This window comes from Crocodylus porosus, unplaced genomic scaffold (genome assembly GCF_001723895.1).
Source record: "Crocodylus porosus isolate Cpor-Errol unplaced genomic scaffold, CroPor_comp1, whole genome shotgun sequence".
Classification (NCBI taxonomy): domain Eukaryota; kingdom Metazoa; phylum Chordata; order Crocodylia; family Crocodylidae; genus Crocodylus; species Crocodylus porosus.
Window position 1 is genome coordinate 16917815 of NW_017728910.1, and position 18161 is coordinate 16935975.

Consider the following 18161-nt stretch of genomic DNA (forward strand, 5'->3'; position numbering starts at 1 on the left):
GTGTTTGAATTGTACTAGTTTAAACTCCCTAACAATCTGATGCATTCGGCATGAGTTGGGTGGAGAGATTAGCTGCATTCAAGGGAGTGAGCTATCCAGATTACATTACCATATATATCACTTCAGCATTTAGCATTGAGTCTCTGATGTGTTCTGGGATTGAGGAAGAGAAAATATTCTGCAAATAAAATAACGTATTTACCTTAATTGCTGTTTTTCTACTCCCTCATGTTTCACATGTGCCGTCCACTGTTAGACAGCCACATTGTTACTTCATGATATAAAAGGGACTATACTGGACTCAGTCTTTCGCCTCATCTTCATTGCTCAGTTAACTGAGGTTATAACTTAAGTGTTACTGTTATTTCAAACCCTATCCATGTATGCAAATGCCTTTACAAGCCTAAACACTACCACCACTATGGTGGCACTTTTAGTCTGGGTTGGATGGTTTGTTAGTTCAAATTAGCACAACTTGTTAATCAGTAGCACAACCCGAAGGCATAACCAGGGGGAGTGATTTTTCTCACGTGGCCACACTGTCTTCCTGTTGTTAGTGTGTTAACAGGTGTTACAGGCTTCTTTGGGCTGCTAAAGAATGCATTTGGTAAGATACTTTCTAGTGTAACACCTGTACCTGCTAGCACTGGAATAGTTAAAAAAAGCCCAAAGAAGGTCTAATTTTTCCTAGCACAGCCATTTGAATTATCACACAATGAAAAGCATTTCTCAGTCCATATAGACTGTGAAATTCATTTGAAAGTTAACACTCGTTGGTTTTTAAATTAAAATAGCATGTCAAGGTGTAATGTTTGTGCTAGCTGTTTTGTAGAAGAATGGCATCTCCTATGATTCCAGAAATCTGCTATGCTAGACTATAAACCAATGTACATCTTTCTTGTTGTACCATGCATAAGATATCAGATGAAAAAAATGTTACAGTGGTAGTATGAAATACTTAACTATTAGATTTGCTTCTGATATCTTATCCTGTAAAACATAGAAAACAGGGGTTGGAGGTTAGAATAGCAATGAGAGAAACAAGTTAGTGGGTCAAGAAACAAGATAGAGGGCAAAGAAAATAGGAAAACATGAGAAAGGTAGAGAGAAAAAGCACAGCCCTGATCCTATTGCTGCTTGTCCATACAGCTCTCCATTAATGTGTAAAGGGTTTTCACAGGGACACAGAGATGTGATCATTAAAGGTGCATACATGCATTACAACTAGATCGCCCTTAGCGTAACCAAGCGCAGGGCAATTTAAATGGCTGTGTGAAAGTGTTCATAGGGCTTGGGTCACCCTAAAAATGGCGTGCTTTGTTTAAAGTTTAGTTCTTAACAGACCTGACCTAAAGAATGTTTGCACGAGTCTACAGGACAGCCCTGGGGCTGGGAAAGCCCAACCACTCCCCACAGCCCCAGGGCTGTGCTGTTTTTACCACCCTAAACCTTGACCAGGCTATTTTCAGCTTGCCAGTTAGCACATCCGCAGACCAGGTAGCCCTCACTGGACCACTGACACCCTTGTGGACCCACCAGGCCTCAGATCTGCCAGCATTCCCCTGTAACTTGCTTGTCTCTGGCTGCCCACACCTCCTCCTGGCAAGTACAGAACACTTGCATGGGATGATCTTGACTCAGGTTTAGGCAGCTTAAACTAAACCACTAAAGTCTGAGATGGGTCCTACGTACAAATGTTTGTTTGTACCCTAAGTCAGTTGTGCAGTCAACTGGAAAGGGTCTGGTCACATTTTATATTAATTCACCATTTGTAAATAGTGGTAAAGAATCAGTACCGATTTACTGTTCTGTTAATAAATGTTTAATTGATTGTGATAGCGTGTCACACTGTCTGTTAACATTTTTACTGATGCAGTCATGATTACCTGTGTCAGGAGTATAACATGTTTATGGCATCAGTTAATCATGTATTACCCTTTGATGAATAATTTATAAAGGGAATGTTAATGCACGGTGTGATTTGAAGCTAGGGACGGAAATTAAACATAAACCAATATAAGTGACTGGAAACCGGTTCAACTCTGTAACACAACAGAAGTTCAGTGTATATAAACTGCTTTCAAAATGGCCAAAGCTGTTTAAGATAAAGCTGGGTATATGTAGTATCAGACTGATTTAGGTTAAATTGGTTTATTGAACTTCTGTCCCAGATCCCCTCCAGATTCAAGTTAACTTACAATCTCCCAGCATCCCAGGATGTTTTAAACCTCCCCTGCAACACTCCTGACTCCTTTGCAGGGTGGGTAGGCTAGCCTTGGTCCAAGCTGTCTGCTTTAGCCAAGCAGGGAGGTGTGCTCTGCCGCCTCCCAGCTTTGGGTCTGGGCTACTGCAGACATGTGACTGCATTTCTGGAATTAAAAGGGAATGTCCATTCACTTGCTTATCAGTTTGATCTATGCATCTTAGATTAACTTGTGAAGATTGCCTTGATTCAGCCTCAAGCTTTTTGAATGTCTGTACTTAGCCTGAAAGTGAACTGAAGCAACTGGGCTGATTGTATTATTTAGCTCATTTCTTGAGTGACGTTTGTAATACAACAAAAAGAACATGCACTCAATATCTTAAGCTGTTTTGACAACTGTCACACTGGGACATGGGTGGCCAGGTATAGGGCCACTTGCGGGCAAAGGCACTAGTCAGGGTCAGGATGGGTGAGCAGGTGAAGATGAACTGGGTCAGGTAGCCAGGAGATCAATCCATGGGCTGGCTGAAGGATGCAGGGCCAGTCCTATGGGCCAGATCAGGCCCATGGACCCCTCCATCCTCACATGCTGGAGCCAGTGTACACAGCACCCACTCCAGCTGATTCAGAATGGTGCTGCATGCAGTGGCACATGGGGTTGCTCCAGGGTGGGTAGGTACCACATGTGCCTGCTCTGACCAGCTAGGGACCCAGTGAGAAGCCCAACATCCTGGGAGCTTGGCTACCTCCATGGGAACAACCTTCAGTGTTGGGCTTCCTCCTGCAGTGCTGCTGTGATTCCAGTGTTTTTGCTTTGGGTTGGGTGTGTGGTAGCCAAGTGGGTGAGAGATGCCAACTGGGTGGCAGGCAGGTGTCTAGGTGAGAGCGGCAGCACTGTGGGCCTCCAGCACCAGCACAGAAAGAAGCGTGGCATCACAGGCACTTGGCTGCCATCATGGGAACAAGCCGTGGTGCTCGGCTTCTTCCTGTGCCATGGCTCTCACCCAGGGGATTGGCATCGCAGCCAGGGTCAGGGCAAGGTCTGTGGGCCATATGTTTGACACCACTGTCTTAGTCTATTTGTCTTTAAAAAAGGAGTGTCTTACGTGAGATTAGAATTTGTAAGGCTAATTCTGCCCAACTGAATGGTGCAGCTTTCACTGAAGTCAGTGGGAATTTCACTTCGCATGGAACTGAGCCCAGACTGCGTTTTGAGGTCCTGATACTTCTTGCTGAGTGGCTGCTCAAAAGTATGCTGAGACTTGTGTGGAAAACTGGTGTGGTACACAGCAGTAAAGAGGATGCAGTAGCAATTGGCAGCAAAATGGTTAACAGTGAGATGCTAGAGAACCAATTGTGTGTAATTTTTTACAGCGGTTTTGATGTACCCATTTTCTTCTAAAGCTATTATTATAAGTTTTAGGTGATAACAAGGGGCACACAGCCACAGGTTCAGTCAGTAGGCTCTGCATTTGGTTATATCACTGAAAAAGCAGGGTAATTCCACTTTTGTTGATGGAGATACACCATTTGACTTAACAGAAATTTGGTCCAGTGTCTTTAACCAACAAAAAAAAATGTATTGCCTTCCTTAAGTGATTGGCCTGAGGTGTCTTGTTGCCATTAGGATAATTGAATTTCTATAAGATGGAAAATGGCCAGGATGAACACATACTGGGGACTGCTGACATGGTCATGATGTCACTGACTGACAGTCAAAAGGCAGTTGTTATCAACAAAACTTTAAATCCATTTGATAAATTTGTATGTACAACGCCCTCTTTTCTGAGCAGAGATTGTAACCATGGCAGCAGTGGTTGCTGCAGTGTGCGACTGAGACATATGCAGCTTCTCTTAATGAACCAGAAGAATCTAACAGTGTAAAAAGAATCAAAGTGCAAAGATTTTTAAGTGGACTCAAAATAAGTGTTGAACACGCTTCTGGTTTTTTTTGGTAACGGGCAAAGAGAATAGGCAAAGAAAAGACAATTGAGATATTAAACTCTCCATTGTCAGACCACTTGGTTTCTAATGCAGTTTCATCCTTACTTGAGTCTTCCTCACATTCATTATCTTATCAAGTTCTGGATGCATAGCCGAGTTTGAAAGGAAAATCTGGAGCAGGACACAGTAGTCATTGCTTGATGTGCCACTTTTTTATTATGAATCACTCATGGGGTTTTTTTAAGTCTTGCCCATACTTTTTTAAGCTATTCTTTTAAAACCTGATTCTGCAAATCTGTACTTGTGTGAATGAGTTGTGTTAATGCAAGCACATAGTTACGTTGTCTTCTTGGGTCATTCATTTGCATAAAATGTGGAATTGGTCATGATGCTTTACAAATTTACTCTAGAGTTATACCTCTCCAGAGGTTACCTGAATTGGGTCCAGGGAGCAGATTGCTGGCTTTAGGACCAGGGCAACAGTTGACAAAAGAAAAGACTGTGCCCAAAAAGAAGTGAAAGCTCAAACAGAGGGAAAAGGACTGATGAACTAAGACAAAAGTCACTACTATCAGGCTTCAGTAAAAATGCCTGAAACAATGTTGCAGTCCAAACATCTCATCCACTTAGTTGCAGTTTGTAATAGGCATTCTGAAAGTATTGCAGATTAAAATGGTCACATGACTCTCCAAAACCAGAGTGGCCTCCAGTTTACGGTATACTATATGTTGACCACTGTAGCATAGCGTGAGCTGCAGCACTTTGCCGAGAAAGTTAATTCCATTTAACCGGGGATTTTGATGTTTCCAGACTGAACTTGTTCTGATTCAGTTCCAGCCCCACCTCCATTTCAAAATTCACTGCAAAAATAAAGTCCCAGAGTCCCACGTTCAGAGTTGCAGTGGGCTGCCCTAAGAAGCTGACCCTGGAAGCCACGGGGTTCCTGATCGAGGGAATCTTTCTAGCATCTTGCCCCACCGCAAGGGCCTGAAAAACAGGAGTCTTAGCAGCTGCAAGTGTATTCTGGCAAGGAGCGGGGGAAGTAAGCTGTCCAGGGTGTGGGTAGGTTTGATACCTGCCTCATTTTCAGAGGAATGGCATCAAAGTCAATCCATTTTCATAGAACATTTTGACAAATTGGCAAATTCTGACGCAAAATTGTCAGAATATTTTCTCTAGCTTGGCTCCTCTGATTTTATCCAATGCAGTTTCCCGTCTTTGACATCTGTGCTTTGACCTGACAAAAAACGACACAGTCAACCTCATCCTACTTGGAGGAATATCAGAGACCCAGTTTAAAGAAATTACATATAGAGAAAAGAAGGTTGTAGCTCTGTTCTACTTCTGACACCAGTGAAAGAGGAGACTCCTTCCCTCCACTAACTCATATGCCTGCTAGGTGAAATTGCCAGCAATTGAGGTGCCTATCAATGTAAACATGAAGCAGGATCATTCCTCGGCCAACTATTCCCGAATGTATCAAAACGTGGGATTATGCTGGGTTATCTGATAATGTCGTGGATTTTTGAGGAAGCCCCTTCCAGCAATGTTAGTACCAGATGACTGGTTTGATGATATCAAAGGAATCTAGAATCTGAATCTTGTCTGAAGCTCTGGAGTTAATTAACATGAGTTTTCTTGAGCCATGATTTACCAGGGCAGAAACTGTTTCTATCATTGTTCCTAAGTTGGCATGCGGGAAAAGAAAATTTTTGCTATTAAAGATTGAGATGTTCAATATATTTCAATATGCTGCAATGTTTTGAGGAAACTAAAATAAAGTAATATCAGCAACTTCCTCAAAAGTGGGACTTTCTCCTGATTTTCAGGGGACTATCAAAAACTCTTCTTAAAAAAAGAATGCACATGTGCATGCATGTAAACACACACACACACACACACACACACACACATTATAAAACAGTGTGACCTAATTTGGAAAATGAATTAATTGTATCTGTTTGTTTTAATTATCTAATAATACGGCAAATAAACATGAAAGCCTAGTTGTCCAGATGCTTAAGCATTTACCTAGCATCCACAGGACGGCTTGTGACAAGTTTGGTAATTTGTCTACAGTGTATAAAAATCTCCTGGTATCAAATAGAATTTATTTGCATCTGGGTCAAACTTCACACACCGTTATGAATGAAGGGGTGTTTTGTGTTTCTGTTCTCCTTTTCCCTCCATCTTAGACTAGAACTCCAAGGGCTACTTGTACGGGGCTAAAAATCAGAGTTGTAAGCTTCAGTACAGTCGCACTGAAATATAGTCAGCCTAGTTTAGTGGATTTAAGCATTTTTGGACCCAAGGCACACCCTTCATTAGACAAAAGGTATCTGCCGGAAAATGTCAGCTCTTAGCTTTCACTCATTTTTCGACTACAGAAAAAGAATAGAGCATTTTTTTTTTCTGCCACAAAGAACTCAGAAAGCATACAACAGGTCAGAGGGTGGAAACAGATGTTGCCTTTGTGCCACTATAAAAATGTTTATGGTGGCATCAAGACCGAGCAGATAGAGGTCCGTACTCCTTGTTGCACCACAAAAGCCCAAGATTTATGACCATGACAAAGCCCATGTTAATTTGTGCCTCTGTTTAGTGGTGGATTTCTATTTGCTTTGTGGTGGGAGAGTGTGGGCAGCTAGGAGCTGTACGCACTCCCCAGTTGCCTCAGGCGGGTGCCCCGAGGACTTGAAGGAGGCCCAGCCCAGCACAACTCAGGAATCCCAGTGTGTGATTCGACCCCTCGGTCCAGGGGCATACCTGGCCAGCTTTCCTCTCTTACAGAGACAGGCTAGGGAATCTCAGGGCACATCTCTGTAGGCAGGGAAAGTGAGGGTCCCTGCTTATAGAGATGTGCCCTAAGATTTCCCAAGGCATATCTCTGTAAGAAGGGAAAGCTGGGTAGTCATTCCAAAGACTTGAGGAATCCAGTCCCATGTGGGAATTCCTGGTGCAAACAGGCCTGGGGAGAATACGTTACTTGATGTCCTGCAAGACCAACATATGGGACAAAGGGCAATGTGCCTTTTGCCCAGTGATGTGGACCAGGTCTGCTGGGACGCATCCTGGCACAGCTGATCCGTTTCATTTGGTGACATCAAATTTCTAGCCAGAATGGCTTTGACACCATGGATTCCTGTTTGAAATCTCAGGATTTATCTTTTAAAACGCGTAGGTGTTTGCACACCTAACTGTGCTAGTATTGTACAAAACCCTGAAAAGGATCTTGCTGCAGCATCTTGGGTAAGAAATACGGCCCAGGCTGGATCCAGCTTCTGGACCTGTATGATCCAGCCTTTGGGTCTTGGGCTGACTCTTCAGGGCACATGTGATGTGCAGAGCTGGTCTGGTACATGGATTGGATCTGGTACTGTATGCTGCCCAGGGGGCAAGCTTGGGATGCATGTTGTGTGCTGTGCCTGTGCTAGACCAGCCCTGCCTGATGGCTTCAGGGTTGGTCCAGATCAGGCCATCCCAGACCATCACACATTGTGTGCTGGCCCCCCGGGGGCTGCATGCAGTTCCCATAGCATTGGGTCCAGCCTGCATGCTACCTGCAGCACAATCCCTGGTGAGGGGCTGCTGTGTGCTGCCTGGGGCACAGAGGGCTGGTATGGGGAGCACACTGACCAGCACCCTGCTGAACCAACCCAGTGTGCTGGCTCCAGCATGGCCTGATTTGACTTGCAGACTGGCCCAGCAACCTTCATGTGACCATGGTTGATGATTTTGACACTGCCCTAGATGATTGGGTAGTTTCCTTTCAGGAGAACTGCTTTCCCAGAGGGTAGGTGTCTGTGGTCAGCTTTATGGAAGTTCAGAAAGTCTCAGGACGGAGGAACCTGGAAGGTTCTAAAAGGGCAGGTGACGTCTCCATTTTGGGTCTTCAGACATTTTATAGTTCAAGCTGAAGGAAGATAATAGAGGGCCTGGCTGAGGCACAAGAGAGCCCTGCCTTATTGAAACACAGATAGACTCCGAAGACTGGATAAGATAGAGTGCATGTAATTGTATTTAGGATATTTGTTGTTTTCTGAACATTTGTAGAGTCTTGTGCTTTTTCTCTTAAGCAAAGAGTAATTACAGACAGAAATCCTGTACAAAACCTGTGTGATATGCTACAGTATCCATTGTCACAGAAGAAATAGAGTATTTAACAAAAGGCTCATAAATCTCATATGTGCGTGGGGAGGCCCAAAGTGAGGAACGATTTTGGTTTGAATGTGTATATTGTCTAACACAAAAAGATCCTGGCTTATGACTTAGTCTTTGGCACTACTGCAATACCAACAAATAATATTTGAGTTCTGTCAAAGGTTTTTTTATTAATAGTCACCTCTGCTATTCTGTTTCCTCAGCTCTCTCTGTTAGAAGAGGCAGGCTTTGGTGGCGTTCTTCTCTACATTGATCCTTGTGATTTACCAAAGACTCAAAATCTTAGCGATAAAGCATTTATGGTTTCCCTGAATAATGGCGGAGACCCGTCAACGCCTGGCTATCCCAGTATCGGTAAGTCCTGTTCTTCATGTGTTACTAATGCAATGCTAATAGTAAATGCAGAAGTTGCAACAAGAAAATTCTCAATCCCAGGAAGAAATCCTCTCACAACCTAGAGTGGTGCTGCAAAATTATGCTGATGGTACTGTGGTGATATAATAGCCGCTTGACAGGAGGTAGGTAGCCTAGACACTTCCTTATGTTGGCTTTTGTTTCTCTCTTCACACACTCTACCATTACCCAGCCTCAGTAATCGCACAGAAACTCAATAACTGCAAGGAGAAAGCCACTTTGGTACAATGGTCTTCATAGCACAATCACATGAAATGGCTGCTCCGTGCTAGGTGTGTCTATGTTTGGGACCTCTGCCCTCATGTTGTGGCTGGTAGAATCCTTTGCCCTATCATAGACTCATAGAAAATTAGGGCTGGAAGGGGACCTCAGGAGGCCATCTAGTCCAACCCCCTACTCTAAGCAGGACCATCCCCATCTAGATCATCCCAGCAGAGGCTTTGTCCGGCCAGGTCTTTAAAACCTCTAAGGATGGAGATTCCACATCCTCAATGGGTAGCTGTTTGAGTGAGAGAGTTTTTCCTAAATCTAACTTAAACTTCCCCTGCTGCAACTTAAGAGCATCACTCCTTGTTCTGTCATCTGCCACCACTGAGAACAGTATAGCTCCATCCTCTGTGTAATTACCCTTCAGGTAGTTGAAGGCTGCTTTGTAAACCTCCCCTCGGTCTTCTCTTCTCCAGACAAAATCTGCCCAGTTCCCTCAGCCTCTCCTAACAAGTCAAGTGTCCCAGCCCCCTAACCGTTTTTGTTGCCCTCCACTGAACTCTCCAATCTGTTCATATCCTTTTTGTAGTGGGGGACCCAAAACTGAACACAGTACTCCAGGTGTGGCCTCACCAGTGCTGAATAGAAGGGAATATTCACTTCCCTCAACACACTCATGCTAATGCAGCCCAGTATGTCATTAGCCTTCTTGGCAACAAGGGCACAGAATATTCAGCTTATTATCCACTATAACCCCCAGGTCTTTTTCTGCAGAGCTGCTGCTTAGCCAGTCAGTCCCTAGGCTGTACCGGTGCATGGCATTGTTTCATCCTAAGTATAGGACTTTGCACTTGTCCTTATCATGAGATTTCTTTAGGAGCAGTCATTCAATTTGCCTTGGTCTTTCTGAGTCCTACCCTACCCTCCAGCATATCTACTACTCCCCCCAGCTTGGTGTCATCTGCAGATTTGCTGAGGGAGCGCCCTGTCCTATCTTCCAGGTCACTGGTGAAGATATTGAACAAAACTGGCCCCAGGACCACTCCACTGGCCCCTGGGGCACTCCACTTGATACTTGCTGCCAACTAGACATCAAGCCATTGATTACTACCCTTTGAGTCTGACAATCTAGCCAGTTTGCTACCTACCTTACAGTCCGTTTGTCCAACCTGTTCTTTTTTAGCTTCTTTACAAGGATGTTATGCGAGACCCTATCAAAAGCCTTTCTAAAGTCAAGGTATGTTATATCCACATCCACTGCTCTGCCAGCATCCCAATGAGCCAGTCACCTCATCATAGAAGGCAATCAGGTTGGTCAGGCATAATTAGCCCTCAGTGAATCCATGCTGACAGTTCCTAATCACCACATTCTCCTCCAGCTGTTTAGGAATGGATTCCTTGAGGACCTGCTCCATGATTTTTCCAGGGACTGAGGTGAGGCTGATTTGTCTGTAATTCCCCGGATACTCCTTCTTCCTTTTCTTAAAGATGTGCACTATATTTTCCGTTTTCCAATCATCTGGGACCTCTCCCAGTCACCACACGTTTTCAAACATAATGGCCAGCAGCTCTACAATCACATCAGCCAACTCCCTCAGCATGCTCAGGTACAACCTATCCAGGACCATGGATTTATACACTTCCAACTTCTCTAAATAGTCTCTAAATTGTTATTTTACCACTGTCAGCTGCTCACTTCCTTCCCAAACTGCGCTGCCTGGTGCAGTAGTCTGGGAGCTGACTTTGCCTGTGAAGCCTGGGGTAAAAGAATGGTATTGAGTACTTCAGCCTTTTCTGCATCATCTCTCACTAGGTTGCCTCCTCCATTCAGTAAGGGGCCCACGCTTTCTCTGGTCTTGTTCTTGTTGCTGACATACTTGTAGAAACCCTTTTTGTTACCCTTCGTATCTCTTGCTAGCTGCAACTCCAACTGTTCTTTGGCCTTCCTGATTTCATCCCTGCATGCCCAAGCAATACTCTTATACCCCTCCCTAGTCATTTGTCCATGTTTCCACTTCTTGTATGCTTCCTTTTTGTGTTTTAGCTCACTGAAGAGTTCCCTGCTAAACCAAGCAGGTCTTCCGCCATACTTGCTAGTGTTCCTGTATGTAGTACCCTTGGCTGGGGGAGAACAGGGGAGGCTGCTACTCCATCACCAGACTATCCTGTACCTGCTGGCCCCACCTCACCTCTAATCTCTTGACTACCATGCTCTGATGCTGTTCTGTTTATTTTGGTTGAGGGAGGCGGTACCTGCAACTGGGAATAACTTCACTGGTTGCCTTGTTTGTGGGCTTTGAGTGCTCCCCCTTTTAAGGGAGCATCCTGTAGGACTTGTTGGAGTCTCAGCTATTGTAGCCATTGCCCCCTTTTTCTCTGGCTGTATCCTCAGCCTTGTTCTGTTGTTTAAGACCTCAGCTCCTGAGTATTGGCTCTGCCTTGGGAGCAGCCCTACTGGGATTAGAGTCTCAGCACCAGCCTCCAGCCCTTTAGCACAAGGCTAGCTCTTGGCACAAGTAAAAGGGGAATGCCATTCATGCACCCCTGTAGTCACAACCTGGTCCTCTGGTACAAACAAAAGAAACGCGCAGCCCAGCTGTTTCATAACACAAATAGTCTCCCTTCTCTGAGTAAATGTTCCCCATAGACCCTGTTTCCATAAGAACCTCCTTCCCCAGCTCCCCTTGGTGGCTTGGGTGCCTGTCTGTCTGTTTCCAGGAGCCCCTCCCTCCCTCCCAAGAGCTGCTCTCCCTGCTGCAGGCAGGGGTTGTCCCTTGCATGGTGAGAGACTAGGCTTATATCCCCAAACCCAGACTCCTTCTGGTCATGTGACCAGATCTTCTGCACCCAATGATCATGTACAGCTAATTGCTTCATTACCTGCCTGGCCTTATTAGCCTGGAGCCCAGTCCACCTGGGCTGTTACTCCTTACTACCTTTCCTGGTCCCATGTCCCTCATTCTCTCAGCCCTTCTAATAACAGGGACATGGTGGCCCTGTTACACTGTGCTTTAGGGTGGTTCATTCCTGTGCCCTTAGTAAAGTTTCTTTAAAATACAACCAGCTCTCCTGGATACCTTCTTCACCTCAGACTGGCCTCTGAGGGGATCCTGCCTATCAGTTCCCTGAGCAAGTCAAAATCTGATTTTTTTGGAAGTCCAGGATTTTGCTGCTCTCCCTCCTTCCTTTCCTTGGGATCCTGAACTCAATCATCTCATGGTCACTGCTGCTCAAGTTGCCGTCTACTAGTACATTCCCCAACTTTTCTTCCCTGTTTGTGAGCAACATAGCCCCTAGTTGGCCTGTTCAACGTTTGTACTAGGAAGGTGTCCCCAGTACTCTCCACAAATGTCCTGGATTGCTTGTGCACTGCTGTATTGCCCTCCCAGTAGACTTCAGGGTGATTGAAATCCCCCATGAGAACCTGGGCCAGTGATCTTGAAACTTCTGTTAGCTGTTTGAAGAAAACTTCGTCTACCTCATCTTCCTGGTCTGGTGGTCTATAGCAGACATGCACTACAACATCAACCTTGTTGCTCTCCCTTCTGACCCTAACCTAGAGACTTTCAAGAGGCTGATTTCTACTGTACCTCTGAGCAGTTATACAGATCTTTTACATAAAGAACAATTCCTCCTTTACTTCTCCCTGGCCTGTCCTTCCAAAACAATTTACATCCATCCCTGACAGTGCTCCTGTTGTGCGAGCTACCCCACCAAGTCTCTGCCACATCATAGTTCTTTGACTGTGTGAGGACTTCCAGTTCTTCCTGCTTGCTTCCCGGGCTCTGTCCATTTCTCGACAAACATTTGTGGTAATTAACTGATTGCTCTCCTTTCTCAGGAAGAATGAGACCTCCTCTATTGTTCCAGTTCACCCACTTCCCCACTTACCACTGGGTTTTGGTCTTCATCTCCCCAGTGAACCTAGTTTAAAGCTCCCACACTAGGTTAGTAAGCCTGTCTATCAGTGTATAGTTAAAAACAATATAATCATAAAAGTATACATCAAAAGTTTGTAGAGCAGCAATCCGTTATTCAGTCTTTGCCTAGAACACTTGCAAGTGCTAAATATTGCCTAATTTCAGTCCTGTCAAAACAGACTTGGTTATTCAGATAATACATTTCAACTTCTCTAAGTGATAGGAGGTCAAAAATATATTTGAAGTGTGCAAAGTAGGTAAAATGTTAATTAAGATGAAATGTTTATATGCCGCAGTGATGTTTTTGGAAATAATTTGTACCAGTGGCATATCAGACTATCTGTTCTGTTTTAAAATCTCTATTCTAGCAGTTCAGTGAACATGTGTTCTGCCTGTCTGCTGTCTTCTCAACTTTATAACCTCCTTTACCATCTAACTATACAGAAAAGTATTAAGAATCACACTATGAGCTTGTGACAAGGCTTCATCAAGAATATTTGGTCCAGTTACTAGCACAGATATCTAAAGTCTGACTTGAATTGGCACTAAATCAACTGAGGCAATGCTGAGATACTTCATGACTAGAATGGCAGAAAATAGAAATATTTGCCTAGTTGTCAGAGAAGGGTGTTAGCTATTCACAGCATGAAATGCCTTGACAGCTCAGTGGGAAAGAAATTGCACATTTTCTCAGTGTCTCACAATACCTGACCTAGTGTTCTCAGAACTGCCCTGGGAACTACAGAAGTAAATGTAACACTCTTCAAGCTTTATTCTTGCTCATTTCATGGAGCCATTTGAAAAATGGGTTGTTGTTTGTCAATCTAGATGACTCTATAATGTTTTATTTACCCTACATGAAAAGTAAAGTTAATTAAAAGTGATATACCAGCAATAGGATGCCCATTAAGGGTCTAAACCTTGTATGTTGGTTTGTTGCTAGGTACAGGAAATGTTCCTATGGATTGCATAAACTCTAACCTCTAGTTCTAGAAAAGAAGCCCAGTGGTATAAGAAAATTTGATAACCTTAAGCGAGGGGCCAAGTTATGTAGTTTGATGCTAGATCCTTACTGTTGCATGCACACAAATGTGAATTTTTAGAAGGCATACATCAGCAGAAATCAGCAGACTCTCTCCCTCATCTCTGCTTGGTTTTGATTTCCAAAGACAGTCTTCTTTTCAGAAATCTTTATTCGTTGCTGTCGTTCTTGAAATGATCCAGTGTTTGGGACATGGAAGTAGTGGGGGAGGGGCATTTAAGAAGTCAGGGAGGGGAAGACGCAACAGATGTAAGCGGTGTAGCGAGTTCAAATCTCGTTGTTAGCTAAGAGGGACAGAAAAGGGAAGGGGCTCACAGAAAATCACTTGTTTCCCTTTGGTTTTTTAATGGATTGAGTGCTGCACTTGGTGCCGCTTATGGCAGAGACCAGTTTGGCTTCGCTGTTGCTGAACTCCAGAGTTATTTCAAACTAAATCTGTCTTCAGACACAAAAATGACTCAGTAAACTAAGATATGGTTGGATCCTATTTGTCAGTCTTGGTATGTAAATAGCAGTGTCATTGGTATGAGCAGTGCGAGCACTGTCCTAAGATAAGACTCTCAGTAATAGGGTTCCTATCTATGCAGCAGAGGAATAGAAATTATATCATGAAGAATTCTTCAAGAAGTGTGATAGAAAGCACTATCAGTTATACAAGGCTGAAGTGTAACAGCTCAATTCAATAAAATCCTTCTCTGTCAAAAGGAGTTTCTGGTGTAATACTCTTTTTAAAGAATTTTACACATAAGTTTTGACACTAAGGAAAATATTATAGATTAATATGGCTGTTTGGAAGTGGCCTGTGCTTCAGATCACTGTAAACAGCCAGTCATGTGAGCTATAAAACCAAGGTGTGGGACAGAAATCAGCTACACTAATGTGCAGTAGACGTGTTGTGCGTGTATGTGTTTGAGAAGACTGTGACTTGTGAATTATTCAGCTGTACAGGTATGTAATAGATTTGGCAGTCATCTTCCTGTAAGTATGAGCACACAAGAGTAAGCAGGTGCTATGTGCTCAGTATTTGCCCAAATGTGGCAATAAGAAGGCAAGGAGTGGGTGAAATCTTGGCCCCATTGTTCCCCTAAAATGCTTAAACATAATGAGAAAAATCCCTATTCGATTTGGATTAGGATTCGACCTGAACTGGGGACAGTGATTTGATTAGTTGATTCAGATCAGCGTCCCTGATTCGATTCAGGTAAATCTGAAACTGAAGATTCGATGCTAATTCCAAGAATCAGCAATTTGGACGTAGACGCAACTTTAAAAGTTTTTTCTACATACCTTGAGGTAGCAGGCACAGCACTTCCATTTGACTTCTGGGTCTGCCGGGGAGCATGCTGCCCCCCCACCCCCGTGCACTTCCCGGCTCAGCAGTCGGCCGCAGGGGGACTCCTGGGTGCCCCTGACCCAGGAGGCACAAGTCACTGAGTGCCCCCAGGGGAGCACGCTGCCCTCTCCATGTTCTCCCTGATGGGGGGGGAGAACTTGGGGGAGGGCAGCATGCTCCCTGCAGACCCAGAAGTGCTTCTGCTGCACTTCCACGTCTGCTGCTGAGCATGCTGGGGAGCCCTCCATGCTTCAGTAGGATGTTCTATCTGCCCCAGCATCACAGCACTCATGAGCCCTGCTACCTAGAGGTATGTAGAAAAAATATTTAAAGCTGTGTCTATGTCCAAATCATCAAATCTCTCCAAGCTGATTAAAGGGTTCTCTGAGTTTATTCGGATTTGGAGATTTGGCCACTGAATCAGACTGAATCTTCACTGAACTGAATTAGGGACTGAAGTTTTGCACAGCCCTGGTACTCACAAATAGAGAAATTGAAATCGAATCCACATGTGCAGTCCTCAGTAGAGCTGAGTCCTTTCAGGTTCCATTACTTGGCTTTCCCGGGGGTTTGCCTCTCATATACTAGGGCAGCTCTGAAGGTGGGGATGACCATCTCAGTCCCCAGGGAGCCCCCTGGGGGATGCTTTGGGAGTCATAGATTCATAGATTCATAGATACTAGGGTCGGAAGGGACCTCAATAGATCATCGAGTCCGACCCCCTGCATAAGCAGGAAAGAGTGCTGGGCCTACATTACCCCAGCCAGATAGACATCCAACCTTCGCTTGAAGACCCCCAGGTGCCCCAGCACCACCTCCCTTGGGAGCCCGTTCCAGACCTTGGCCACTCGAACCGTGAAGAAGTTCCTCCTAATATCCAATCTAAATCTGCTCTCTTCTAGCTTGTGGCCATTATTTCTTGTAACCCCCGGGGGGGCCTTGGTGAATAAATACTCACCAATTCCCTTCTGTGCCCCCCTGATGAACTTATAGGCAGCCACCAGGTCTCCTCTCAACCTTCTCTTGCGGAGGCTGAAAAGGTCCAGTTTCTCTAGTCTCTCCTCGTAGGGCTTGGCCTGCAGGCCCTTAACCATACGAGTGGCCCTTCTCTGGACCCTCTCCAGGTTATCCGCATCCTTCTTGAAGTGCGGCGCCCAGAATTGCACGCAGTACTCCAGCTGCGGTCTGACCAGCGCCCGATAGAGGGGAAGTATCACCTCCTTGGACCTATTTGTCATGCATCTGCTGATGCACGATAAAGTGCCATTGGCTTTTCTGATGGTTTCGTCACACTGCCGACTCATGTTCATCTTGGAGTCCACTAGGACTCCAAGATGCCTTTCCACCTCCGTGCCACCCAGCAGGTCATTTCCTAGGCTGTAGGTGTGCTGGACATTTTTCCTCCCTAGATGCAGCACTTTGCATTTCTCCTTGTTGAACTGCATTCTGGTGTTTTCTGCCCACTTATCTAACCTGTCCAGGTCTGCTTGCAGCTGCTCCCTGCCCTCCGGCGTGTCCACTTCGCCCCACAGCTTAGTGTCATCTGCAAACTTGGACAGAGTACATTTCACTCCCTCATCCAGGTCGCTGATGTTAAACCTCCCCTGTACTGGGCTCTGTCTCCCGGCTTTTTTCCTCCCTGTGCACCGGAGAAAATTTCTTACCATCTCTGCTGATGAGTTTGCTCGAGTAGGTCTCTGTTTTGTTTTGTTGTTGTTGTTGTTAAGAGGTTCTGGACACCTACCCTCTAGGACAAGACTGTCCAACTTCTAAGCAGCTGGCAGCTCAATGCCCTGTAGACCACAACAGTGGGGGCCACACCCAGTCTGCACCAGAGAAAGCCATGATCCCTTCAGGCCACACACTGTGTGGGAGCCCCCACAACTGCTGCACTGAGAACTCATGCCCCTCCCCTCCACTTGCTGCACTGTGCATCTGAGCAGGCATTCCTTCCCTGCTGTTGCACCATGTGACCCCAGGCTTACCATCATCCCCCCTGCCATGTTGCACTGCCCCACCCTTTGGAGCAGGACAGGCAGTGAAAGCTTAAAAAAGTAAGAGGAACTTGGAGACACTGGCTGCTATTGCAAGTGGCATCCAGGCAGGAGCCCAGGGACTGCAACTATGTGGCCTTGGGTTGCCAGCTGGACAACCATGCTCTTGGAAATTGTCAGGATAGAGCTGTTAAAGTAGGAAGGATCTCTGAAAGGAGAGATAATCCTTCTGTATTCACCACAGGAGAATGGAGGATTGCCACGAGTGCACACATGGCATGTCTCACTTGTGGAGTGAGTGCTTGCTCCAAATTGCAGGTTGAGCTGTGCAGGGTACTTCTGGCCCTGGAGAGGGGCAGCCCAGGGGAGAGTCCAGCATCCTGAGTCAGAGATGCTGAGAAGCTCTCCTTTAGACCCTGGTCTGTGAGGAGGTAAGCAGCACCAAGGCTCTGAGAAGGACATGTAGGAGGTCAGAGGAACTCCATTGGAAGAAGTACTGCTGTGGGAACAGGGAGCAGGAAGAGATGGAGCCCCCTCCTAGAAGTAGGTGGGGAAAGTGGGACAGGAAGAGCCACTGGGGCTCAGCCCTCTTGAAAGGGCAGGACTATGCTTAGGAGCCTGGAGGGGACAGTGTTTTGGTTTTGGGGGGTAGGGGTAGGGATTATTTTTCTCTTTCTGCTACATATTGTTCTGAAGATCCACAGGGCTCAGCCCTCTTGAAAGGGAAGGACTTCTCTTAGGAGTCTGGAGGGACTGTGTTTTCATAGGTTTCATAGACATTAGGGCTGGAAGGGACCTCGGGAGATCATCGAGTCCAGCCCCTTGCCCAAAGGGCAGGAAGTCAGCTGGGGTCATAGGATCCCAGAAAGATAAGCATCCAATTTACTCTTGAAGGTGTTCAATGTAGGTGCTTGAACCACCTCCGCTGGCAGACTGTTCCAGA

General features: G+C 45.4%; 1 protein-coding gene across 2 annotated transcripts in view; it reads left to right on the forward strand.

Moving 5' to 3' along the window:
• NAALADL2 (N-acetylated alpha-linked acidic dipeptidase like 2) overlaps positions 1–18161 on the forward strand; it is a 1056665-nt gene that overhangs the window by 622430 nt on the left and 416074 nt on the right. For both annotated transcript variants that reach the window (XM_019532747.1, XM_019532746.1), the window contains one exon: positions 8512–8662. In XM_019532747.1, coding sequence (XP_019388292.1) covers positions 8512–8662 — 151 coding nt within the window. The remainder of the gene's footprint in view (positions 1–8511; positions 8663–18161) is intronic.